This window comes from Podarcis filfolensis (genome assembly GCF_964270895.1).
Source record: "Podarcis filfolensis genome assembly, chromosome: 16".
In the NCBI taxonomy this organism is placed as follows: Eukaryota; Metazoa; Chordata; class Lepidosauria; order Squamata; family Lacertidae; genus Podarcis; species Podarcis filfolensis.
The window spans coordinates 40,807,179-40,835,033 of NC_139620.1; the positions used below are offsets into that span (position 1 = coordinate 40,807,179).

Genomic DNA, 27,855 nt, shown 5'->3' on the forward strand with positions numbered 1-27,855 from the left:
ACATTTCCTCCCCAGCTGTAATCACTCAAATAGTCTGGCAGCTGGATGGTAACATTTAAAATTAACGAGGGGCTGCTGCTGGCAAAGTGCTGGGCCAAACCAGGTCCTCAGCTTCAGACCAGTAGCTGTGCAAGCCTTGCGGGGTGGGGTGGGACAGCAGCAGCAAAGCCCCCCCCCCGACTTACCTGGGCCTCCTGTGAAACTTGCTCAAGTCAGATTTGTGTGTTACATTTCAGCAGCAAAAAAGTTGTCCCTTTGAACCCTCTCTTTGTGTTGCCCACCATCTTCAGTCTCCCCTGAGAGCAGGTTTGCATTTGAAAGGGGTTTATGGTGCAGGTTACCTTCCCCTGCCAAAAAAATCTCAGCCACCTTTTTGTACAGCCCTGTTTGCTCTTCTCCAGTAGAAGCAGGACTTAAAATAGGACACTTGGAGGGTATGCTGCAACACACCCCTCCAAGATGCAAGAAGGAAGAGGAGGGCAGCCGAGAAGCAAAGGAATGGAAAAGCAGAGCTAGGGAGAGAAAGGGAGGGGGCCGCTGCTGAGGATGGGCTTTGAACACTTCTGTGCTCCAAAACCGCCCCACCCCTTCATCCAGGGGCTCTTTCAAAATGAGCAGAACTATCAGGGTAGAAATAATAATACCAACGATTAATATAAAGTCACCCTAAAAATAGAGCAAAAGCAGAACAACATTTAAAAATGGGACAAAGCAAGAGGCCCTTGCTGGCCTCTCTCTCCCTTCCCCCAGTTGCTTTTCACACCCTTGAGACGCACTCCTGGGTCCTTGAAGATGCTGCTTTACAAATCAGTGGGGACATCATTCTGGCGTTTGGGGGTGCTAAATGCTGATGTGCAAACTGAGGGAACCTCAGTAGAAGGACCTGCCCCCTTCCCCTCTGAGCTCGCATGAGGAGCTCCTTGGAAGACTTCCTGAAAAGACACGCAAACCGCCTCCAGCGAGCACATTTTTTGGGGAAGCTGTCATCTCCTCTGGCTGCCCTTCCTGATCCCATGGGAGAAGTTGTCTTGACTCTCCCCCCACAAAGCACACACACAATCCCTGTCCCTCTGCCTTCACCAGATGTGTGAGGATGGTTTGGCCAGAGGTGTGGAGAGAGATGAAGGAGAGAAGAGAACCCTGTTGATGAGCCCTGAGCTGTGTGTGTGTGTGCTCATGCGCGCACCCCCCACCCCTCTATAGCTCATTCTGGCTCTTTGCATCTTACAGAGTCAGGTCAGTCTATCCTTCTGAGGAGTTTTACGGGGTGTCCATCTTTCACTGGAAAGTCCCTCCATTTCCCAGGGCACTTGCAGCATCTAAAGCCTGCACTTCCCTCACACACCGCCCCAGAGAGGCGCCTACAGTTCCTCCCCCCCCCCAAAAATGTGGGCATCTGAGCAAAGCCACCAGCTTCCATGTCTCAAAGAGCTTTGCTGTGGAGCAGTCTGGAAAGGACTGCCTGAAAGCAGGCCAAATCTGAAGGATGCTGAGGCTTGAACCAGGAGTTCTGAGCTATCATGAAGTGCGTGTTCATTCTCAGACCTCAGTGCCCTCTTCAGGTGCCCTTCGTCAGCTCCTGTGATTGGTGGGTGGGTGGGAGGAAGCCAGCCCCTCAGCCCCCGTGGACCAGGTCTGGCATCCAGTTTGTCAATGTCCTTCTTGAACTGTGGTGCCCAGAACTGGACACAGTACTCCAGGTGAGGTCTGACCAGAGCAGAATACAGTGGCACTATTACTTCCCTTGATCTAGATGCTATACTCCTATTGATAGCATCTAGATCAAGGGAAGTAATAGTGCCACTGTATTCTGCTCTGGTCAGACCTCACCTGGAGTACTGTGTCCAGTTCTGGGCACCACAGTTCAAGAAGGACACTGACAAACTGGAACGTGTCCAGAGGAGGGCAACCAAAATGGTCAAATGCCTGGAAACGATGCCTTATGAGGAACGGCTAAGGGAGCTGGGCATGTTTAGCCTGGAGAAGAGGAGGTTAAGGGGTGATATGATAGCCATGTTCAAATATATAAAAGGATGTCACATAGAGGAGGGAGAAAGGTTGCTTTCTGCTGCTCCAGAGAAGCGGACACAGAGGAATGGATCCAAACTACAAGAAAGAAGATTCCACCTAAACATTAGGAAGAACTTCCTGACAGTAAGAGCTGTTCGACAGTGGAATTTGCTGCCAAGGAGTGTGGTGGAGGTCTTTAAGCAGAGGCTTGACAACCATATGTCAGGAGTGCTCTGATGGTGTTTCCTGCTTGGCAGGGGGTTGGACTCGATGGCCCTTGTGGTCTCTTCCAGCTCTATGATTCTATGATTCTATGATCTATCCTGAGAGGTGAGCACAGGCTCCCTCCAGCTCCAGCTCAACCCACTTGGGCGTTCGGAACTGGGGACCCTCCAAGCTCAACCTGGGCTCCTTCTGCTCACAGCCTCCTCCAGTGGCCGTGGCCAGGCGTGAGGGTGCTCACTCCTTCCGAGGGAAGGCTTATGTTAAGATCAATACAATTCTGGATACGTATATTAAATGCAATTTCTTTTTTTTCTTTTTTTAAGAATTATTTGCGCTCTTAATTTTATTGAAGGGGTTGTGAGGATGTTGTTAAAATTAGGACTGGTAACAAAGTTATATAATAAGGAGACGGAAGATGGTTGAACAACCAGCTAGAAGGAAGAGGTGGAGGAAGGTTTTAAGAGCAGTATAATCATCATCATCATCATCATCATCATCATCATCTATTATTTATACCCCGCCCATCTGGCTGAGTTTTCCCAGCCACTCTGAGTGGCTCTCAATTGAGTGTTAAAAACAATACAGCATTAAATATTAAAAACTTCCCTAAACAGAGCTGCCTTCAGGTGTCTTTTAAAGATAAGATAGAAACCCCATGAACCTCCCCTGTCCATGTGCGGGTGGTCAAAGGCCCCTCCTGCCTTGATGCTTCCCACCCACTCCCTGCACACGCTCCTACCTGCTGAGAGCTCCTGCAAGGGGCTCACCTGTCTCCAGGTGCTCATCTTGCAGGAATAATGTGTGGTGAATGGACACAATGTGAATATGGACATTTTATTCTTGCGATTAATATAGTCTTATTTCTCCTGTCTTTGCAAGAATGACATTGGTATTATTAGTACAGTAGTAGTAGATTCACTGTGTCAAAGTCTATGGGTTGAGTCTTTGTAGTTTTATATCATATTGACCCAAACTGTCTGGCGATAGAGGCATGTCTCCACCCCCCTTCTTTCCAAGCATCTCTTAAGGCATTTAACATTTTCCCACTGCTTGCAATCCTGGCACCTATTTGAGATAAGTTTTCAATACCTTTTTTTTGTTATTTAAAAAAAGGGAGGAAGAAAAAAGGCCCCCTAAGATGGTTGGAAGGGTAAATAACTGGCATGCTGACATTGCTTCTATTTAAATAAATGACACACTGCGCACGTAGATCGTTTGCATAAAACAATATTCAAGTAGGGTGATTTTAATGTTCTCTGCTATTTCTGACTCTCTCTGGATTGCTTTTTGCATATATTTGCATACCCTAGGAGAATTAAGCTAGGAGTATGTAAATGAGCTCCTAGCCTTTCCAGCAAAGGAGTTTCTTCTCCTTCTCTTGCTGCAAACGCAGCCTCCTCTCCCCAGACACCCCCCTCCATCCTCCCAGCACCCTCCCCAGCCCTTCCCCCTTCTGGATTTGCAGCCAGATCAGTGGCTGGAGAGAGAGAGAGAGAGAGAGGGAGAAATGATATGCCTTGCCATCCCTTGCAAGCAAATCTCAGTTGTTGCTATCCCAAGCAGGGTGGGGAAGGTGCCGGCTGCTGAGCACATTGCTGTAAGGTAATAATGGGGGCTTTGTGGATTAATCACCTTTGGAAATTCCATCCCTGGACAGACTCTGCAGTGACTCTGGCCTCAGTGCAGCAAAAGCGTCTGCCCTTCAAGAACAGCTGGCAGGTATTCTCCCCAGCCTGGGAATGTGAGGTCACGGGCCTAGGTCACAGATGCAAAAAGACACTCCTGAACTAGTGTGGTCCATTTCCAACATTTCTGCAAGGAAGCCGCACTGGACCATGCTATAAGAGCTGTCGCTGTGTTCATGCTCTGAGAAACTCTCCAGTCCACGGCTTTGTGGCAACTATGAGCCCCTCCCAAGAAGACGGAAAGGAGGGGAGGGAAGCGCTTGAGCGTTGTGCCTCCCCCAGCCCTCTGACCTTCTGCTTCCTCAGGATCTCAGAGGGGCATCTGCACAGAGAAGTTGCAAAGTGAAGATGAGTTTGAATTAAATCAGCCAAATTAGATGGCTGATAGTTAATTACCAGTAATTCTTTTTAAAAAATGTTTGCTGGTTGACAGTCCATTTTAAAAACAAATATTTCTCTTTCTAATTAGGGTCTCTCCATGTTTTAATGGCAGATCCAAGTCAGTCACAAGGCTCTTTCTTTTCCTCTGAGCGCTGAGGGCAGGATGAGGCCACCTTCCTCCGCTGTGTGAAGATACAGCACTTTCTTGGCCTTCCAGCTAGAGGCCTTCATGCTCTCCATGCTAATGAGAAAACCTAACGTCTGTTCCTTAAGCCAAAGCAATCTGCTTGCGCCCATGACTGGTGCCTTTCTCCCATCCCTCCCTTGTCTGCCTGAGCTTATGCACAAGGAAAAAGAAGAGAAACCCTTCAGGTGGGGGGGGGGGCAGCAGTATGTAGCAAGCAGGTGTTTGGCAAAGGTTGCCTCAGACTTGAAGGCTGGACTTTGGTCCACGAAACAAGGGTTGAAATCTCATCTCTCCAAAAATGGAAAGAAGAAGAAGTCCCAGCAAAAGAAGGATGGAAACAAAAACTTATGGAACATGGTGAAACTTACTGGAAAAAATAAGAAATCAAGATAACAAGCTTTTTATAAAAGAATGAAAATGGTTTATTGAATATTTACAAACAAACTGTAAACAGATAAGAGCATTGAAAGGATTATTGTAATAACCTGCAGTTTTATCAGAGTATATATTTAAAGTAGATGAATAAATGAGCAAATTAAGTTAATTTGGATATGCAGAAAATATTAAAAATAAATTTAAGAACCACAGAAAGAGGGGGAAGTAAGTCAAGTTTTGGAATGTAAAAATGATTGTAAAATTATTGAAATGTATAAAATTGAAAATCATAAATATTTTAAAAAATGAAATCCCATCTCTCCCTTTGGGTCTTAAGGAGCTGCTTATACCACACCAGGCCATTGGTCTACCTAGTCCAGCCTTTCTCAGCCTTGGGTCCCCAGATGTTGTTGGACTACAACTCCCATCATTCCTAGTCAGCATGACCAGTGGTCAGGGATGATGGGAGTTGTAGTTCAAGAACATCTGGGGACCCAAGGTTGAGAAAGGCTTATCCTAGTCAGTGGTGTTGCCTGCAGGGGCTGGAAGAAGCTTAGATAGATAAACTTTATTCTCATTAGCCAACGGCCATAGCAACATAAAACAAGCAATATATACAATTAAAAAGACTATGGGTAAAAAGGACAATCAAATGGTCAAGATTATTGTTCAGATAGTGGCCTCATTGCACCTTTGATAAACCTAGCAACCTTTGCTGTTGTCTGATCCTTTTGATCTGATAACAGAAAGAACAGTGTGGCCTCAGATGGGCGGCCTGGGATGGTAAGCAGGAGTGGCATGATGATCTCATTCCTCAGATCTTTATAAAGGGGACAGGACAGGAGAACATGAGCCACTGTTTCCAGATTGCCATCTCCACAGGGGCAGAGTCGTTTCTCAGTTGGAATCTTTTGGGATCTGCCCTCAAGTACGGCAGAGGGCATCACATCCAATCTGGCCAGTGTGAAGGCACGTCTGTATTTTGGGATAGTTAATTTATACAAATATGGTGCCAGGGAATCAAATTGAGAAGGGGGGGGGGGAAGGCATAAAGGTTCTTTATAATGGCCAGATTGTTCTGTTGCTCTAACTCGTTCAGACGCTGTCCAGTTAGCCTTTTTGCTTTAATAAAGCCCATCATGAGAAGCTGATGTGGGTGGAGTCCACAGGAGAGGAATTTTTGGTGCACAATTTTGGACCACACACTTTTATGGGGGTCTTGTGTCACTAAGGGCAGTAGACCGGGAGGATTTAGATTTAGACGGAGCCAATAATTAAGAGTTCTTTGCCAGGACCGAGCTTCTACAGAGGGAAGACTTGCCTCCAGTTGTAATGCTGCATTTGGGACACAAGGTGGTACAGAAAAAAAATATTCCTTAAAAATTTGGATTGGACAGTTTCAAGAATGCTACAATGATTACCTGTCCAAATTTGGGCCCCGTAAAGTATCTGCGCCAAAGAAAAACTTGAAAAACTTCTAGGGCTGCTGGGATGTATTTGCCACCCTTCGTATGGAAAAAACGGGACAGCATCTTAGCACTTTGGGCTGCTTTTTCTTTAACACATTTTTGGTGTACATCCTATGACCCCGATGACTGGAAGACTATGCCCAGGTATTTAAAGGCTTTAACCTGCTCAATTGGGTGATTGTCCATGCTTCAGCTATGTAATCTATGTTTCCTTGCGAAAACCATGACTTTGGTTTTCTGATAGTTTACCACCAGCTGTTCTCTCCTGCAGTATGCTGAAAATTCTCCTATCAACCTTTTTAGGCCTATTTTTGTTCAGGATAGGAGGACTGCATCATCAGCATATAAGAGCACTGAGATTGGTTTTGTGGCCAATTTAGGAGTATGGAACTCCAGAGATGTTAAGCTTTTAACCATGTCATTGATATATAGGTTAAATAATGCTGGGGCTAAAATGCAGCCTTGCTTAACCCCCTTAGTGGCTGGTACAGGGCCTATGAGTTGGCCATTTGTGGAGGATCTTACGTACAACACAGTATCTTTATATAGGCCATTAAACAAAAATAATAATCTTTTATCTATACTTTTTTTTCTTTTTTAATTTTTTATTAAATTTTCCAACATACATTTATAGTATCCAATCTAAATTTAAATCTTTTATCTATACTGGATGTATTCAATTTGGCCCAGAGTCTTACTTGTGAAATTGAATCAAAGGCAGCCTTCAAATCAATGAAGGCTGCATATAAGACCCCACGGGTTTTCTTGGCGCATTTGTCAATAAGATGTGCTAAGACAAAACAGTGATCTATGGTAGATCTGCCTTGCCTAAATCCAGCTTGCTCCTCCGCCAAGATAGCCTCAGTGTCCATCCAACTGGTTAATTTGATATAGAGGTGTTTTGCATATAATTTGCTAGGTATAGGTAAAAGACTAATAGGTCTGTAACTCGCCGGGTCCGATGTGGGGCCCTTTTTATAAATTGGGATGATTATCGCCTTGGCCCACCCTTCGGGAAATTGGCCAGTTGAATCAATGTGGGAGAATATTGTTGCCAGCAGGGGGGCCCACCCCCAGTGTTGGTCTCCAGAAGTTCTGTGGGAATATAATCTATGCCAGGGGCCTTGTTGTTCTTTAGCTGTGCGATCAAATTCTCTACTTCCTCTGTGGTTACAGGTGGTCAGTGAGGTGAAACCTCTGGTTGAACGCTTGGCTTGTTAAACTGAGCTTCCTTATCATAAAACAATGATTGAAAGTATCAGATCCACTCTTGGGGTTCAACGGTACAAATGGGTCTGTTACACTCCTGGTCCAGTAGGCCAGATATGGTATGCCAAAAGCAAGTTGGGTCTTTCTCGTGTGAAGCCTTGACCAGGCTTTGCCATGCAATTCGCTCGGCTTTTTGCTTTTTCTTCTTTAATAGTTGTTTGTAGTTCCGTCTTATGGAGATATATGTTAAGTTATGGGCGAACATATCAGACGACACAGCGATTCTTCCAAAGCAGCTCTTTATTTGTAAGCTGGAACAGAACTGGCTGAGGAGCTCAGTCAGCCTGCTTATATAGAGCTCCAGAACAGTGTAACTGTTGCCATTTTCTAAAACTATCCAATCACTGAACGTCACTTTCGATCCTTCATTTGCATACAAACTATCCAATCACTGAACGTCACTTTCGATCCTTCATTTGCATAACTATCTACAGTATCCCCCTGCTGGCCCAGGGTGAGAACTTCAATACATAACACCCCTCCCCACCGAGATAAGACGTTAGTTACAATCGTAATGGTTTCCTGATATACAGCACTATACGTAATGGTTCAATTAGGCACAAAAGCATATCGGTTACATTTCACATACTTAGACCAACAGTGATACATGTCCAACAACATAGTCCTTTAAATAAGTTGGGCGCTTGGAAACTCTGCCAGACCGCCGGGGACTGGTAGCTAAGTCCGGGGGGCCACACAATTCTTGCTGAGGCTGTGGTGCGACCCTAGGTGGCGTTGAAATCAAGTCCCCTGGATCCGCTGCTGTGGGTGGAGCCTCCGCAAGTGGAGTGGTCTGAGCCTGTGGTAAGTCTGGCAGACCCTCTGAAGTGGCTTGGTTCGGCTCCACGCTGGCAGTTTGCGAGAGAGGTGGAGCCTCACCATCTGTAAGTGTCTCTTCCGGAGCCACGAGCGCAGTTGGGGGCACCACGGTAGTGTCCAAGTCCCCAACCCTGCGCCTAATCTGGTCTATGTGCCGGCGCCACAAGCGTCCGTCTTCGAGTGCCACCTGGTATGAGCGAGGTCCAGTGACTCCCACTACTGTGGCTGGCACCCAAGGAATGTCCCCCACATAGTTCCGGGCAAAGACCTGGTTTCCTGGAACAAATGACCGTGGTGCGTTGGCACAGCCTGGGGGTTCGGCCATGGAAAAGTCCGGGTGCAGCCGGTCGAGCGGGGACCTGAGGCAGCGGCCCATAAGCAGTTCAGCAGGACTCCGCCCTGTGGCCGCATGAGGGGTGATGTGTTGCACAAACAAATATTCGGCGACCCGCTCGTGCCAATCTCCCCGGTCCAGGCACGCCAGTGCCTCTTTTGCTGAGCGCACCATTCTCTCTGCTTGCCCATTGCTGGATGGATGAAATGGTGCCGTTAGGGCATGGCAGATGCCCAGTCCCAAAAGATACCGTTCAAAAATGCCTGATGTGAACTGCGGTCCGTTGTCGGAGACAAGGACATCAGGACACCCATGCATCGCAAAGAGGTCTCGCAGCACCCGGATGACAGCCTCGGTAGTGGTGGAGGGCATCAGGGCTACTTCCAGCCATTTGGAATAGGCGTCCACCACTTCCATAAAGGTCTGGCTGTGAAAGGGGCCAGCCAGATTGATGTGCACCCTCGACCAGGGTGTCTTGGGCGTCTCCCAGGTGTGTCCCTTAGCTGCCAGTGGTGCAGGCCTTGATTCTTGGCACGCTTGACAGGCGGACACCCAGGCAGTGATGGCATCGTCCATGTTAGGCCACCAGACGTAACACCGAGCCAACGCCTTCATTTTGACGATCCTCGGGTGGCCAATGTGCAGAGCCTCCAGGACACGTTGACGGAGTCTTTGGGGAATCATGATGCGGTCTCCCCACAGCAGACAGCCACGATGAGCCGAGAGTTCATGTTGTCTTATTGCGAAGGGCTGGAACTCTGATGCAAAAGGCCCTTGTGGCCACCCCCTCCACACCCAGTTGAGCACATGGCTGATGGTGCGATCCTGGGCAGATGCAGAGGCCACAGTGGCAGCCAATACAGGCGCTGCCGGAAGATCCTCAATCAGGAGGAGCGATGAAGCAGGAGCTGGGTCTTCCACAAACGCTGGAAGAGGGCAACGGCTGAGGGCGTCGGCATGGCCCATTGATTTCCCCGGGCGGTGGATGAGCCGGTAGTTGTAGGCAGCCAGGAAAACAGTCCATCACAGCATGCGCGGTGAGAGGACCGGTGGAGTTGGTCGATCATCGGCGAGGAGGCCCAGGAGCGGCTTGTGGTCGGTGATGAGGTCGAAAGTCCTGCCATAGAGGTATTCATGGAACCTCTTCACTCCAGCCACAAGTGTCAGTGCCTCCTTGTCGAGCTGGCTGTAATTCCGTTCCGTTGGCGATAGCATCTTGGAAAAGTAGGCGAGTGGTGCTTCTCTTCCATCTGGAAAACGGTGACTAAGGACAGCGCCGATGCCAAAAGGTGAGGCGTCGCAGGCAAGGACCAGCGGCCTGGCTTCACTGTACTGTACCAGCACACTGTCCGATGAAAGGAGAGCTTTGACTGCGTTGAAGGCCGCCGTCTCCCGATGACCCCAGGACCAAGGCGTCTTTGTGCTGAGGAGTCGGTGAAGAGGCTCAGCCACCGTGGCTTTGTGGGGCAGGAACATGTTATAAAAGTTCAGCAGCCCCAGGAACGCCTGCAACTCCGTCTTGTTCTTTGGGATGGGGGCCTGCTGGATAGCACGGATCTTGGATGTGGTTGGGTGAAGGCCGGAGGCGTCAATAAGATAGCCCAGGAACTCCACCTGTGGAACAGCGATCTGGCACTTCTCCCTCTTTACCTTGAGTCCGGCCTCCTGGAACCTGGTCAGCACGGCACGGAGGCGCTCAAACAGCTGCTGGTGTGAGTCTGCGGACACCAAGACGTCATCAAAATATGGTACCACACCCGGAAGCCCTTGCAGGAGGCGCTCCATAAGGCTTTGGAAGATGCCAGGAGCCACACTCACCCCGAACTGCAACCGGCGACAACGGAATGCCCCTCGGTGGGTGACGATTGTCTGGGCTTCAGCAGTGGCATCATTGACGGGCAGTTGTTGATAGGCTTGGGCAAGGTCCAGCTTAGCGAAGACCTTTGCCTCACCCAGGGAATGCAGCAGGTGTTGGACAACAGGAACCGGATAAGCGTGCTGCTGAAGTGCCTTGTTGATCGTGCACTTGTAGTCAGCGCAGATTCTCACCGACCCGTCTGGCTTGACAGGCGTGACGATGGGGGTTTCCCACTTGGCATGGTCAACCAGCTCCAAAACTCCTTGGGCGATCAGCTTGTCCAGTTGTTCTTCCACCTTAGCCTTGAGAGCAAAGGGAACCCGGCGTGGCTGTAGCTTGATGGGGGCGACTTGTGGATCAAGGCTAAAGGAGATGGGCGTACCTGTATATTGCCCCAAAGTGCCTTCAGAAACCTCGGCAAAGTCTTTGACCAGACCCTCAGTCTCTGCGTTAGCGATGCAGTTGATGCTGGTGACTTCCAGGCCGAGGGCATCAAACCAGTCTAGCCCTAGGAGGCTTGGCCACTGACCTTCGACCACCACCAGTCGGAGCAGGCCCGAAAAATCCTTGAAGGCGATCTGGAACTGGCCAACGCCTAGCACGGGAATGTCGTTTCCCTGGTAGACTCTCAGGTGTATGCGGTGAGAGTCGAGTTGCCTTTTGGACACTCTGGGTACCAGACTTTTTATGGTGCTCCAAGACACGATGGACAGGGCAGACCCGGTGTCGATCTCCATGTCAGATGGAGCTCCTTCAATGAGCACTGTGACGTTCAGCTTGCGTCGCGTAGGCGAGTCAGTTTGGCCAATCGTGGTTCCAGACAGGCAGTGGCAGTTGGTGAGAGCGAAACAGCTTTCCTTGGCAGACTGGAGTGAAGACTTGGACTTGTGAGTTGGTGAAGGGGTGTGTGTAAGACGGAGCCGAACGGCAGACCTTAGGAATGTGGCCCCTTCTGGAACACGTCCGACAGATGGCGTCTCTGAATCGACACTTGGCACAGGAATGGTTGCCTCCGCAGCCGGCACATTCCAGTTGGCCCTTGGACTTCTGTTGGAACTTCCTGTGCTCCCGCTTTGTCTGGTGCACGTCATCGTCTTCACTGGAGGATGCCTCATCACTGCTGGCCTCTTTGTGATGCATTGGAAATGGCTTCCTAGCAAGACGCGGGCTGCTGGCCTTGCGGATCTCCTGGGCGGAGCGTTCGGCAGCTTCCGAGGCCACAGCCTCCTCAATGGCTTTCTGCAGCGTGAGGGCTGGCTTGGCGAGGAGACGCCGTTGCAGATGGATGTCCCGGACCCCGCAGACAATTCGATCCATCAGGGTATCGTCTAAGTCTCGGAACTCGCAGTGCATTGCAGCCTGTCGGAGGGCGGTGGTGTAGTTGTTGATTGACTCCCCCTCTGCCTGGTTCCGGTGGTAAAACGCATGGCGGGCAGCAATCTTGGATGGCTTTGGCGCCTAGTGGTTGCGGAGCTTCTCTTGGATCGTGTCCCATGGTGTTGCCTGGACTGCTTCAGGCACAACCAATGCTTGGGCTGTCTCAAACACCTCAGGCCCACAGAGGCTGAGGAATAGGCCCCACTTCCGCTCCTGTGATACTGCTGTCAGCTCGTTGGCTTGGAGGTAGCAGTCGAACCGAGCGAGGTAGGAGTCCCATGATTCAGAGGCTGGCGCAAACGGCGGTAGAGGCACAAGTGAAGCCATGATTCCGATGCCGGCGTGAAGGGCGATGGATGGAACACCGTGCTCTAGCCAGAACAGTCAGCTCTGAATTGGTTCTGTTCAGTGATTTCGCTCAGTGATTCAGCTCAGTTCAGAGGATGGCCGTATCTGGCTGTGCTGTGATGTCCATCGATCCCACCTTCGTCGCCAGTGTTAAGTTGTGGGCGAACATATCAGACGACACAGCGATTCTTCCAAAGCAGCTCTTTATTTGTAAGCTGGAACAGAACTGGCTGAGGAGCTCAGTCAGCCTGCTTATATAGAGCTCCAGAACAATGTAACTGTTGCCATTTTCTAAAACTATCCAATCACTGAACGTCACTTTCGACCCTTCATTTGCATACAAACTATCCAATCACTGAACGTCACTTTCGATCCTTCATTTGCATAACTATCTACAGTATCCCCCTGCTGGCCCAGGGTGAGAACTTCAGTACATAACAATATATGTGGTAAATAAAGGGGGTGCCCCAGTATTCTTTTATTTGCGATAAATTGTTCTCAGATGCTTCCTTGTTTGTCCGCACTCTGCATCAAATCAGCTTGCTAGATCCCGCACCCTCTTTGTGGCTGTATTCTGTATTGCAGATGATAATTGTGTTTTCTGCTTTTCTATAAGTATCTTAAAAAGCTCTAGGACCACAGCCGTGGAGTTAGTCAAAACAATAGCAGAATGTATATTCTTTAGCTCCACTGATTGAAGGAGGAGGATTAAGTTTGCATTCAGCATGGGGGACCATTTAATTCTTTTGGGAGCTGGTATACCCAAATTCACCCTGGGAGTATATTGTGGATTGGCAATGGGTTTTTCAAAAGGCGGGCCTTCAAACACTAAAGTTAGAGGGAGATGGTCATGCTCAGTATTATGTCCCACTTGGAACTTTGTGACAAAACCATACGTGAATCTTGAGATTAGAATATAATCTATAACGCTTCCGCCAGCCTGGGAAAAATGTGTGTATTCCCCAGGTCGGTCCCCCTCTTTGATGCTGTTTAATATCAACAGTTCCCTCCGTTTTGCGACCAGGGCTTGCTAAGCAGAGCCTTGAAAAGTTGCATCTGCGATCTTTAGAGAAGCGCGTAACGCCTATGTCTGTCTGGCTATCCTGGTCCAGGAACTGGGTGTACTGAGTATATGGACAGTTATCATCTGTTGCCATTCAGGCATTGAAGTCTCCGCCGATAACGACTGGAGCAGTAGGGTAGGTAGATTCGAGAGGCTCCAGGAAGGCCTCTAAATCTGCCCATGCGGCCTTAATTGCTGATTTTTTTTGACGGGGGGGGGGGGATAGACATTAACCAGCACTAAAGAGGCTCTCTTGAGTTTGAGTAAGGCGGCCGTTGCTAGTGAGTTGCAGCTGGGTAAAGGTATTATGGAGTGCTCTAGCTTTGTGGGGACAAAGCAGGCTAAGCCTGCACAGGGCTGCCTCCTCTCAAGGACGGGGTGGCGGGTAAAGAATGGCTACTATAGCCATTGAGCAATATGGAATCACTATGCCATGTCTCCTGAAGACAAATAATATCAAATTGCTTAAAATAGGACATTAAATGTTGATTGTTTTTCTTTGCATGCCATCCTGCGATATTCCAGGATAGCAGCTTTAGGCCCCCGTCCCTCCGTAATACTGATTCGTCATTTCTACCCTGTCCAGCAACCCTTTTGTGTCTAAAAAAACACTCCCATTGGCTCTATTGATGGGCATCTGCTTAATGAGGTTACAATGTACCTCAGTTTTCGGCATCTTAGGTATGGGGTGTGGAGTTGGAGGTATAGCTAATCCGTTTGGGGACAGCTTAAGGTAACTAAGCCCTGATCTTGGGGGTTTGTCTTCCTGATTTGATCCTGCCTTGTCATATATCAATGGGGGCTGCGGTTGGAGATCCGGATCTATGCATTTAAATGAGCCTCCCACCTTCCTCTTATCCACTAGGCAGTTAGAGGGTATGGGCCACAAATGTAGTCCCTCCGATGTCTCATTGTGTTCGTTCTTCTTGACCAGTCTGCTTCTGAGTATGTCTAGTCTATCCAAGATTTTGTTTTGAGCTGAGGGCTGCAATGACCAGAAACGGTTTATTAAGGCGTGTTCTTCTGCCGAAACGGAGTCCTCGCTGTCTCTTGTAGGAGGTTGAACATCAAGGCGGGATGTATCTTTCATTTTTAAAGTTGATGGATCTTGTTTGTGATGGTCCAGCTGGCTCATTTGGGATCTGTTTTGTTGTTTAGATTTTTCCCCTTTTTGATCCTCTGTTCCTAGCATCCTATCACCCCTGGGAGCCACGAGGGGAGCTATTGGTGCTCTGTTTTCAAAAATTCTTAGTAGACCTATCCTTTAGTTTTTAAATAAATTTCTTGCTCTAAAAATAAAATTTACCAGGTTATGATCTAGAAATGTGATCAGAGTTCGTACCGAGTGATCGTCTTGATATAAGTACTCTATGGCAACTGTGTCAGATGTTATTACCAGCCCTGGTAAAATACCATTTAAAATGTTCAAAAGGTGCTTCATGCGATCCACCCCAGCACATGGGCCCCACGGCTTTGGATAATTGGCCAAAACGAGCTTTTGAGGAATTAGAACCAAGTTCCATCCTTTTTTTGGACACAATGCTAGCCAATCCTGCGATGAATTCCCATCAATATTTAGGGTTACCGACTCGCTTCTATCTGCGGTTTTTAGAGATGTCCTGGGAGGGCTCTGGTGGGGTACGGCCATGGATGGCATAGTTTCTTTCATCACGCTTGGAGTTGTTTTCTCAGGTAGGAGCTTAAATTTTGTCTTAAATGTGCCTGCTTTGCATGTCTCTTTAATATCTCGTGAGTTGGCTTTATTTGTTCCAGTTGTGGCAAGAGATGATAATAGGTTAAAAAGTTTCTGCCACTGCTTCTTACAGGTGTGGTAAATTATCCTGGACATCCTTAAATTTTAAATGTTTTTGCTTTTCTTCTTCTTGGGCTCTGATCTCCCCCCCCCCCCATGGTTTGTTGGTATTTAATGTGTGATTTATAGCATCTGGACCAGAGGAATTGTTTGTTTTGTGGTCAGATTCTCTTTCATGTTGCTTGAAGTTGTCCACTAGGGTCAAGAGGAGCCCGTTTGTTATCGCTGGAAGAGGCTTTGAAACTGGGACCTTCATGCAAAGCAGCTGTACTACTGAACTAGTACCCTTCCAGCTGACCCACTGGATGCTTTTGAGGTAGTTCTGCAGAGAATGGAAGTGATTATTTATACAAGGCATGGCTTTGGAGCCCTTTGCACACTCTTGGAAGTCCAGGAGGAGCCAGCGCTGTTCCTGCAAGGATGGCAACAGCCACGATGGAAGAAGATGTCTCATCCTTCCAGGTTAAGGCCTCTGAGCTCAGTTTGCCAGGCATAGTTTCTGCTGAGCTTCGGAGGGTGGGTTGAACAGGCAGTTGAACAAGAAGATGGGGGGCAGGGGGGGCGGGGAGAGATTCTTGCTTGTCCTGACCTATCAGTTGAAGAAAGGAGGCATCTGTTCCATTTTCCCCAGGAAAATGCTGCTCTGGGAATAGGGCCAGGGCACTCCAACATGATCATTCCAGGAGAGGACATGACAATTATACAAAACCAAGAAGCCCTTAAATTTTGCGAATCTCAATCCCAATCTAGTGGAGCAATGGTCTTAAGCTGTGTGTGCTGAAGATAAAGGAGGAGGAAGAGGGAAGGAGGCTGGTGCTTTTCACCAAGATGGGGGGGGGGGTGACAGTGGGTAGACCCTCAGAATCCTGGCTCCGGCCGCAAGTGTGGCTTGGGGGAGCCAAGAAAAGCTGAAACTTCAGACGGGACAGTATTTCATGCATTGACTGACTAAACATTATTGCATGGTTGGTTTAGTTCTTGTTACTAGCTTTTAATTGTGGGTTATGGGACTGAGAACAGTTCCTGGATAATGAATTATCAACAAATACTGACGCCTTCAGGAAGTAACATATATTGTTGTTGTTGTTTAGTCGTTTAGTCGTGTCCAACTCTTCGTGACCCCATGGACCAGAGCACGCCAGGCACTTCTGTCTTCAACTGCCTCCCACAGTTTGGTTAAACTCATGCTGGTAGCTTCAAGAACACTGTCCAGCCATCTCATCCTCCGTTATCCGCTTCTCCTTGTGCCTCTCACATCCCTTCTGCATTGAAGGTATACCACGCAAAAGTGGTTTCCACCCTTTGTTATGCTGCCCCGCTCTGGGCCCCAGGGTCCAATTTAACATCACTGGGGACATTGCAGAATCAGTTTCTCCGTCGCCTTCTGAAACTCCCCATGTGTGTGAGCAACGCAGCCATACGTCTGGAGTTAAGGATTGCATCATTGGAGACTGTCATCTGGAAGCGAGTCTTTGGCTATTGGCTGTCCAGCTGGCATAGGCTTCCCGACCATTACCTTTTCCAGTGCCTCTGGCGGGACGTCTTTGTCAATCCGTGGGTAGGGAAAATCCATGCCAAACTTCTGAGCATCGGAATTTCCCCAGCGGACTCCTTAAAGATGAACTTACGCTCAGCCAAAAGCCTTATTGAGCAAAGATTAGCGGACATTGAAAATCAACACAACCTCGCCAGGGGTGGGGGTGTCTGCTCCCCCAGGTATCTCGGAATAACCCCACCACTTGGCCTTCCATCATATATGTCATCTCTTTCATCAGTACCACACCGACGTGCATTTATTCGTGCAAGGTTCAATGTCTTTCCATCGAACCTGCTGAACCACAGATTTTCTAAGGGTTTGGTGTCTCCGCTATGTGTGTGTGACGGGGAAACTGTTGAATCTCTTTCACATATAATGTTCAACTGTCCCCTACATAGCGTAGCCAGGGCTAAATTCCTGGGTCCTGCTTTACTGCGCTTGGTTGGCAGGCCTGTTGAGTCACACGCCGCACTGCTTTTGCAGGATACAGATCCTTCTGTAACTCTGCAGGTGGCGAGATTTCTGAATGCGGTTATCTCACACTCAAAAACCACCAAAAACCAACAACAACATCAAAACTAATCGAACTGTTATGATGAGAGTGCATGTCGGAGTTCGTCTTCAGTTTTCCTTTTCTGTGATCTGTCCCTTGGAGCTCTCCTGGCCCCAAGCTGTCACTTGGCTCTGCTCAATGACCCACCCTTGCATCGTGGTGTTCACCTCCTGTTGTCGGATATATCTGTTTTTATGTCCCTGTGTTTTTATGTTTGTACATATTTTATGGGCTAATAGCCGTAAATAAATAAATTGAATTAAAAATTCTCCTTGTGCCCTCCATCTTTCCCAACATCAGGGTCTTTTCCAGGGAGTCTTCTCTTCTCATGAGGTGGCCAAAGTATTGGAGCCTCAGCTTCACAATCTGTCCTTCCAGTGAGCACTCAGGGCTGATTTCCTTCAGAATGGAGAGGTTTGATCTTCTTGCAGTCCATGGGACTCTCAAGAGTCTCCTCCAGCACCATAATTCAAAAGCATCAATTCTTCAGCGATCAGCCTTCTTTATGGTCCAGCTTTCACTTCCATACATCACTACTGGAAAAACCATGGCTTTAACTATGCGGACCGTTGTTGGCAAGGTGATGTCTCTACTTTTTAAGATGCTGTCTAGGTTTATCATTGCTTTTCTCCCAAGAAGCAGGCGTATTTTAATTTTGTAGCTGCTGTCACCATCTGCAGTGATCATGGAGCCCAAGAAAGTAAAATCTCTCACTGCCTCCACTTCTTCCCCTTCTATTTGCCAGGAGGTGATGGGACCAGTGGCCATGATCTTCGTTTTTTTGATGTTGAGCTTCAGACCATATTTTGCTCTCTCCTCTTTCACCCTCAATAAAAGGTTCTTTAATTCCTCCTCACTTTCTGCCATCGAGGTTGTGTCATCTGCATATCTGAGGCTGCTGATATTTCTTCCGGCAATCTTAATTCCGGCTTCGGATTCATCCAGCCCAGCCTTTCGCATGATGAATTCTGCATATAAGTTAAATAAACAGGGAGACAATATACAGCCTTGTCATACATCAGTTGTTCCATATCCAGTTCTAACTGTAGCTTCTTGTCCCACATAGAGATTTCTCAGGATAATTCCTCTGTGTATTCTTGCCACCTCTTCTTGATGTCTTCTGCTTCTGTTAGGTCCTTACCACTTTTGTCCTTTATTATGGTAATCTTTGTACGAAATGTTCCTTTCATATCTCCAATTTTCTTGAACAGATTTCTGGTTCTTCCCATTCTGTTGTTTTCCTCTATTTCTTTGCATTGCTCGTTTAAGAAGGCCTTCTTGTCTCTCCTTGCTATTTTTTGGAAATCTGCATTCAATTTCCTGTATCTTTCACTATCTCCCTTGCATTTTGCTTGCCTTCTCTCCCCCGCTATTTGTAAGGCCTCGTTGGACAGCCACTGTGCTTTCTTGCATTTCCTTTTCATTGGAATGGTTTTCGCTGCTGCCTCCTGTATAATGTTGCGAGCCTCCATCCATAGTTCTTCAGGCACTCTGTCCACCAAATCTAAATCCTTAAACCTGTTCCTCACTTCCACTGTGTATTCATAAGGGATTTGATTTAGATTGTATCTTACCTGCCCAGTGGTTTTTCCTACTTTCTTCAGTTTAAGCTTGAATTTTGCTATAAGAAGCTGATGATCTGAGCCACAGTCACCTCCAGGTCTTGTTTTTGCTGGCTGCATAGAGCTTCTCCATTTTTGGCTGCAGAGAATATAATCAAAATGATTTCGATGCTGCCCATCTGGTGATGTCCATGTGTTAGTGTGTTAGAGTCGTCTCTTGTGTTGTTGGAAAAGCATGTTTGTGATGACCAGCTTGTTCTCTTGACAGAACTCTATTAGCCTTTGCCCTGCTTCGTTTTGATCTCCAAGCCAAACTTGCCAGTTGTTCCTTTTATCTCTTGATTCCCTACTTTAGCATTCCAATCCCCTATAATGAGAAGAACATCCTTCTTTGGTGTCACTTCTATAAGGTCTTGTAAGTCTTCATAGAATTGGTCAATTTCAGTTTCTTCAGCACCAGTAGTTGGTGCATAAACTTAGATTACTGTGATGTTAAAAGGTCTGCCTTGGATTCGTATTGAGATCATTCTATCATTTTTGAGATTGCATCCCAGTACAGCTTTCACCACTCTTTTGTTGACTATGAGGGCCACTCCATTTCTTTTACGGGATTCTTGCCCACAGTAGTAGGTATGATGGTCATCCAAACTGAATTCGCCCATTCCCGTCCATTTTAGTTCACTGATGCCCAGGATGTCAATATTTATTCTTGCCATCTCATTTTTGACCACATCCAACTTACCAAGGTTCATGGTTCTTACATTCCAGGTTCCTATGCAATATTTTTCTTTACAGCATTGGGCTTTCCTTTCGCTTCCAGGCATATCCGCAACTGAACGTCCTTTCGGCTTTAGCCCAGCCGCTTCATCAGCTCTGGATCTACTTGTACTTGTCCTCCGCTCTTCCTCAGTAGCATGTTGGACGCCTTCCAACCTGAGGGGCTCATCTTCCAGCGTCATAACTTTTATATGCCTGTTGTCTTTGCCAATGGAGTTTTCTTGGCAGGGATACTGGAGTGGCTTGCCGGTTCCTCCTCCAGGTGGATCACGTTTGGTCAAAACTCTCCACTATGACCTGTTCATCTTGGGTGCCCTGCTCGGCATAGTTCATAGCTTCTCTGAGTTATTCAAGCCCCTTCGCCATGGCAAGGCAGTGATCCATGAAGGGGAAGTAACATATACCCTTCAACAAACTCTGCATACCAGGGCTTGTAAATTCAATCATTTGTCTTCGGGGGATAAGGCCTACATTAGCTTTCTCCTGGTACAAGGACCTGAGCTATTCTCTGGACTTTCTAACGTCAGGATCCATTTCTGAAAGGTAGCCAGATTTCTAGCTTTGCTCTCCCACACCCAAACAACTCATATTGAAGCTCCTCCCTTCCACAAGCCACGCTGGATACAGCCCAGCATGCCCACGTGCAGAGGAGGGGGTTGTGTAACGTATCCACCCTGAGCCTCCGAGACATCTGGTCTCTCACTGACAGTAGGCAAATGCAAGGAAGAATCCAAAAAAGTTGTTTGTGACAAAGGGCACACATTGATAGTGGGCAGAATAAAAGTGGAAGTTCAGTTTCATGAGAAGATTTCACTCATAAAATATGCCTCCACACAGAAGCCCAGAAGGAAGCAGGGTCTCCCTGAGCAATGGAGATACAGTGGTGCCTTGCAAGACGAAATTAATTCGTTCCGCGAGTCTTTTCATCTTGCGATGTTTTTCATCTTGCGAAGCACGGTCAGTCGCAACTGCACCTCTTCAAGCGGTTTTAAGAAAAAGGAAACAAACTCGCAAGACGTTTTCGTCTTGCGAAGCAAGCCCATAGGGAAAAATCGTCTTGCGAAGCAACTCAAAAAACGAAAAACTCTTTCGTCTTGCGAGTTTTTCATCTTCCGAGGCATTCATCTTGCGAGGTACCACTGTAGTGGTGCTCCTGAATACCAGGAATAGCAAGTGGGGTAAGTTGCCCATCTAGTCCAGCATCCTGTTCTCACAGTGGCTCACCAGATGCCTACAGGAAACCCACAAGCGGGATTCAAACACTCTCTCTCAGTTGCTAGCTTTGTTGACTTGCTTTGGTTTTGCTGGGGCCTGGTTCTAAGTGTCAGAAAGTTCTGGCTTTCTCCATGGCTGCAATAACACTGGGGACTCCATTTCACCATTCCCCCTAGTTGGAACAGCCCTCAGTAGCATCCCCTGCAATCAGAGATCCTCGGCTTGGGGCACAGATGAGCTGCCATGGGCCCTGCAAAGCCCTCGCTCTTCCTATGCTGCTGCTGCTGCACGTTGTACCTCTTCAGCAAGGAGGGTAGTCTGTGGGCACCATTGGAAACATCTGTGGGCTTCAAAGCTACTGACTCAAGTACTGTGTGTTCTTCATAGTGGGTGATATAAACAGCACCCTTACTCCACATCAGAATGATGTCCTGTCGAGACGGCGGAAGAAGATTGGAAGAAATTTAAGGACTATCTTAGGAAACATTGTAAAATTATTGAAGGTTAGAACGATGTTGATTCAGAAATTAAGTGGTTATAAGCTGTAATGATTATGTGATCAAGAAAAGAAAGGTTAAAAATTATATAGAAATTAGGGGAAGGATTTGCTGAATTGAATTAATTAGAGATTGGAATACAGAAAGGGGAGGTATGAGGAGGTCGGGAAAGTAAGTTTTATGAATATAAGGGATTGAAATTATACTTGTTGTTGTATGTGTTTTGTATGTATTTTTACTGTTTCTGTTTTTTGTTTTTTCTATTTTATATAAACTTTTAAAACTTTAATAAATATCTTATTAAAAAAAAAAACAGAATGATGTCCTGTCTACACGAGTGGCCCATCCCACGGAGCCACTGCAGATGGACCCCCAGCCCCCCAACTCCAGGCACAGAAAGCGAGCACCCATCACAGGTGAACAGCCCAGGCCAACTTTGTGCTCTCCAGATTTTAGGACTACAACTCCCATCAGCCCCAACTAGCAGGGACATATGATGGGAGCCTGGTCGTGCTCTGTGGTGGATGGGAGTTGTAGTCCAGGTGGGCTCCAGGTCTGCCTTGGAGACACTCAACCATTCTGTCTTACTCTTTTTTGAAAACAAGGTTCCCAATGATGCCTGGGAGGGATTCGTCCTGGAAGTTGTCGGGAGATGCTCACTTGGCACATTGTTTAAAGAAGACATTCAATTACCTGGGCTGCAATGCTTGGCTGTGCTCTGATCATCTGCTAAGGGAAAAATAACTAATATGCAGCATGTTATGTCATAGATAATTATGGATAACATCACTTTTAAGGAAACCAGACTTGTTCCCCCTTTCTGTGGAATTTATTAAGGCTGCTCTTCTGAGCAAGAACAGAGAAAAGGGGCAGCTTACTCGTGTGCAGCCGTAACAGGGGCACTCCCTGTCCTAGAAGCCTTTTCCTGGATCTCGGATCAGATGCAAGAGGCAGAGGGGGGTTCCCCTTAAGCCACTGCTGCAGAATTAGAAGCAGGGATTTCCCACTACCAAGAGGTAGGGAAAGTGTCAGCCAGAACTTCCTTATTGTGCTATTATTTCTTATTGTGTTTATATCTCACCTCCAAGGAGCAAAACATGGCATACATAGATCCCCTCTCATCTAACCCTGCCCCCAACCACCCTTTGAAGTAGGTTAGGCTGAGAGGCAGGGCCTAGCCCCAAGGCCACCCAGTGAGCTTCCTGGCTGAGTGGGGATTTGAACCCCTGTCTCCCAAGGTCCTAGTCTGACACTGCCACCGTCTCTCATCATTGGTAGTAGTAGGACACATTTTTTTTCTGAAGGAGCTTAACTATCTTCCCCCGAGATAGTCCAAGAAGGATCTGACAATTTGCCATAATACTTTTTCTTAGCGATGGGTGATCTCATCTTGGCTCTCTTCAGAACGGGCTCCGGTGAAATGAGCCATGGGCAAGCAATGTCATCTTCAGGGTGGCAGACAGAAGTACAGCTCCAAGGGTCTTTGGGAAACTCACTACTTCAGAGTTCCAAACACCTGGGACATTTTGTTGGGGGGTGGGAGGGACGGAGCCAGCTGAGGTTACGGAAACTTATGCAGCGCAGAGCAACAGCCCAACCAGCCCATGTCAAACCCTTTCCTTCTCTTCCTCCATCCAAGCTGTAGGTGTCAATATCTGTGGGGTGAGACAGAGCAGATGAACCCTCCGAGGCTCCGCCGGGGCAGCAGGTCTCAGCTTCATGGCCACTTGCGTTCCAGTTGTGATCAGTGAAGAGCATAAGGAGAATCCTGAGGCCAGATCAGGCCAAAGGCATGAAGCCAACCAGATGTCCCAATGGGAAGCCAAAGGCATGAAGCCAAGGGCCTCCCTCACCTCCGATGAGCCCTGCAGCAGCTGGATCAGACCAAAGGGGACCCACCCAGTCCAGCATTCTCTTTGCCCCTATTGGGAAGCCCACAAACAGCCCATGCGCACAGCAGCAACAGCAGTGCTTTCCTCACTCCCCACCCCCGACCTGCACACAAAACTGGCCTTCAGAGTCACAGTGCAGTAGAACATGGCCACCCTGGCTGGGAGCTTAGCAGTCCAGGAATGCGCTTTAGAAGTTGTCCTCCATTCTCAACTTTTGACAACATTGCTCATTTGAATCCAGTCCTGTTTTGGTGGAAGTGTGATCAAGGTTTTGCTCACAGGAAAAGAATGGCCTTTTTCAAAACCTGTGTGAAAGAGAGGACATTTCACACATTTGACTCTTCTGTCTCTGGGTTTTGTATGTGACTGTGTGGGGTGCATGATGTGAGGCCCTTAACTGCTCCATGGTGTCAACGTCACTGCATGATCAGTGAAGGGATTGGTTTGAAGGGCAAAGACTATTTCTGGTGCCAGCCACTTCCTGGAGCCCCCTCCCCTAAGCGGGGGCTATCTGGCATGACGCTGGACTTCAGCTCCCCTCACCCCTCACCCCTGACCTTGCTGGCTGCATCTGATGGGAGATGCTGTTGGTATGTGGAGGGCACCAGGCTGGGGAAGGGAAATCAAGCAAGCAAAAGCATACTGTATATAGCTTTCTACCATTTTATTTCTCTCCCTCTCCCCCACTCTTTTCCACATGCACATATATCCCTAACCTTCCCCTCTTCCCTTTCATTTCCCCTCCAGCCCCAGCCCCCCAGCCCCAGCAATGAGGGATGGAAGGGGAGCAGTGGGGAGAGCAGCATGTCACCCCCATTTCCAGGAAGGCAGGCCCTACATTTTGCCCAGCATTCCCTAGGAGGGGATGATTCCTTTTCTCACCAGTCTGAGAGGAGGCTGGTGCAGGGGCCCTCAAGGAAAAGGTGGGGGGGCCGAAGAAGAGAGCATCTACGAGGAAACCTCTTGCTAGAGGAGCCATGCACTGTTGCTGGCAGGAAGGAGAGAGACAAAGGCGGAGAGAGAGCCAAGGGGCTGAGAGAGGGAGAGAGAATCTCACATTTTTATTGGCACTCACCTGGCAGGTGTCTGGTTGTTCTATGATCTGAAACTGCCACAGGCTCTGTGCTACTCCTGTGTGCACCCACCACCCGCTTTTGCTGATGGCAGAGAAGTCTGTAACCATTTGCGATAAACATCTCAGCAGCCGCCTGATTATCTCCTCCTTTAGCTGTACCCAGCGTGAGATTCTTATGTGGCAACAAAGTGATTTGGCTGTGGATTTATGGAGGGAGCGCCTGATTTGGTCCTACATGATGGAGCATGTCATGCAATTGCTTTGCCTGGCTCAGCTCGTGGGCACATTCCCCACTCTGCGCACAAGACAGATGCCGGGAGAGAGGCCTGGGAGAAGATGCTGTCTCATGCGCAGGAGAGAGGAAACGCAGCTGAGATTTCACAGCTCCTCTCAGGGATGAGGCACAGAACCAAAGAGAGGGTGACTTAATTCATCCATGAAAAGCAAGGTGCACCTTAGAGACAGAATGTGGGGTGCTGGGACTCGGGGAGCAGTGGGGGGGCACAAGGAGCAGATGAGGCCTGCCAAGGGAAGGAGCTGCCACAGGAGGAGACGGTGGCCCTTTGGTGCTGGAATGTGTGGATTTGCTTGCCAAAAATTCTTCTGATTTAAGATTATTGTTGTTATTGCTGTCATTCTACAAAATCCCAGTTGTGTGATGCCATCCAATGTGAGGATGGGGCGAGGAATATGGGGTGCATCAAGGCATTGAATTGGCACAATAATATTTGGCACTGTTGCCGTAAACCTTATCAGCCGGGGGTGTGTGTGTTTGTGTACATACCTACAGACACGTATACATATCTCAGCAGGCTGGGCTGGGAGAGCTGCCCATCACCACCTGCCCTTTGCCTACCTCCAGCTCAGCTCCTTGCTTTTTGCCAGCTTTGCCTTTTGCAAGAAGCAAGAGCCCCTGCCTGTCCCCACCCCACTTCTCATGTGATGGGCTTTCACTCTGCCCACTGAAGTGCTTCCACACAGCCTCCTTCCCCCATGGCATTTCTGAGGGCCATACTGCAAACAGCTAGCCCTGTCCTCTCCATCCAGCCTCCTGGTCCTTTTTCTTCCAAAGCAGCTTCTTCGACACGCTGAGATAGCATCTCATTAGCCAGGCTCCAATTGGCTTGACTGCTCTGATGTCACAGGCAAAGATTAGACCACAGTCAGGTCTGACTTGTGGGATGTGATACATAAGTAGCAGTCAAGTACAACATTCCTTGTTTGCCTAGAGTGGACATGCAAAGGGGATGTTTGTTCCAGCCAGTCAAAAACTTCCTGTTTCCTCCTGCCCTGGAGCATCCTTCCTCTTGCATGTGACTAAATATGGGTGTGACCTTACCTGTGCAGGTAATAAAAGCACTAGGCATGCAGCCATCTTTCTCTTTGACTTCGTCTCGTCGTTGGAGCAGCTTTTTAGCTAGAGATGCCCTGTTGGCTTTCAGCCAACAGAGGACAAAGAGACTATCTCCATATGGGATAGACTCGCATGTATATATCTGTAACTAAGTCTGCCTTCAGGGATCCAACTGTGAACTGATGATGTGAGTAAACTACTTTTATATCTTTAAATAACTTGTGGCGGAAGGTCGGTGGTTTGAATCCCCAGAACGGGGTGAGCTCCCATTGCTCATTCCCAGCTCCTGCCATCCTAGCAGTTTGAAAGCACATCAAAGTGCAAGTAGATAAATAGATACCGCTCTGCTGGGAAGGTAAACAGTGTTTCCGTGCGCTGCTCTGGTTTCACCAGAAGCGGCTTAGTCATGCTGGCCACATGACCCAGAAATACTGTCTGCTGACAAACGTCGGCTCGTTCGGCCAGTAAAGCAAGATGAGCGCCGCAACCCCAGAGTTGTTCACGACTGGACATAACCATCAGGGGTCCTTTACCTTTACGGGACCTTACCAGGAATCTGTATTGAGAAACTTAAACAAGCTTGCAACCAGCTACCCGCTGTGTGTTTAAAGGGGAATGTTAAAACTCTGCTAAGTTATAGAACTTGCTAACACAAGTTAGGAAGGATATTAATAAACAATATATCCTCTCCTGCCTCCCTGAACCTTCCCACATAACCCATCCATGAGGTGGGCTGAGGCAGCAGCCTCAGGAGGCAGGACACCAAGAGGCAGCATCCCCGCCAGTGCCCCCCTCCGCCACGGCTGGCTTCCAGCCAGATCTCACCAGCATCTCACGCATTCTCACCAACCTTTCATTGTATCTCCTGTGCTCCATGAGATGTTGCAAGAGCTCAGCGAGAGCTTGCAAGAGCTCACCAGAACCCGCCATCACTCTGCTGCCGCAGCCACACAACCCAGGTGAGGGATACTTTGGCGCAGGGCAGCAGCACCTGGATTGCTCAGTTGGTTAGCGTGTGATGCTAATAATGCCAAGGCTGCAGGTTCGGGACAGCTGCATATTCCTTCAATGCAGGGGGTTGATGACCCTTAGGGGCATTTCCAGCTCTATGGTTCTATGCTTCCCATTTTGCCTCAGGTGGCAAAACAGGATGGGCTGCCCTGGCCTCCTTGGCCCTGACTGCTGGCAACAGAGAAGCTTTGGTTCTACAGCCTTAGGTCTATGGTTAAATTCGCTGAATTTAACAGAATTTCCTAACTGTGTATGGAGATTTAAAAGGTTAGGATTAGAACCAAGCGTCAATAGATTTGCAACAACACTTGTCTCTGTGTGGTGAGGCTGCCTTATCGATCTGCAACTCTGGCTTCCGAAAATGTCCCTTGGCAAAATCTATTTCTCTGTGATGTCTATGCTGAGGAGTGTTCCGAACCCTCAATGCATCAGAAGAATGTGCTTCATGCAGTTGTTGCTCTTTGTTTCTGTTGTTTGTACTCTGTTATTTCTGAAAACTCCATAAATACACAAATAAATAAATAAATGTTTCCACATTTTTATTTCATGGTTTATCATTGTCTTTTGACTGACAATATCGACTCTCGCACATACCCTCAGCAGGGGCCTCCTCCCTGTTGGGGAGGGGGCTCTGCACGTAGGAACAGAATGACTGGGCAGCCCCAGATGAGCTGCTGCCCTTCAGCTTGACAAGAGGGAGAATCTGCAAGTGCCAGAGCCAGTCAGGCAGCTGCCAAGGCCCTGTTCCATGACGTGTGGGCCATAAACCCAGCACAACATGATCCCTGGATCCATCGCTGTGTGCCTTCAGCCTACCACCTGCCAGGGCTAGGGTAGCCAGACCGCCAGGTCTGACTTGAAAACTTCAGGTTTGCCTGGTCCCCTCCAGGTGGCAGGTGGAGGGCTTAAATCTCCAGGTAGGTGAGAAAAATATATATATTAAGATACTAAGAGTTGCCATATTTTGAACATCAAAAAAGAGGGCAGGTGAAGGTGGAGAAGGTGCCAGTGCCAGGCAGAAGCTGCAGCGCTAGCATGGGACAGCCTTGCACCTCTATTTGTGTTGTCACCCACAACAGATGCCCCAAGCGCCTCTTCACATACAAAGCTCCCCGCACCCCCTGCTTTTCTCATCTCCCTCCATGCACACCACACCCCCTCCCACCAAA

At 48.2% G+C, this 27,855-nt stretch overlaps 1 protein-coding gene across 1 annotated transcript in view; it reads right to left on the bottom strand.

The window, feature by feature from the left end:
* LOC310750941 (uncharacterized protein) overlaps positions 1 to 24,429 on the bottom strand; it is a gene marked incomplete at its 5' end in the record, with an annotated part of 126,323 nt that extends 101,894 nt beyond the window's left edge. The window contains 3 exons of the mRNA XM_083589334.1: positions 10,596 to 11,087; positions 24,129 to 24,234; positions 24,322 to 24,429. Coding sequence (XP_083445460.1) covers positions 10,596 to 11,087; positions 24,129 to 24,234; positions 24,322 to 24,429 — 706 coding nt within the window. The remainder of the gene's footprint in view (positions 1 to 10,595; positions 11,088 to 24,128; positions 24,235 to 24,321) is intronic.
* Between the last annotated feature and the right edge of the window lie 3,426 nt (positions 24,430 to 27,855).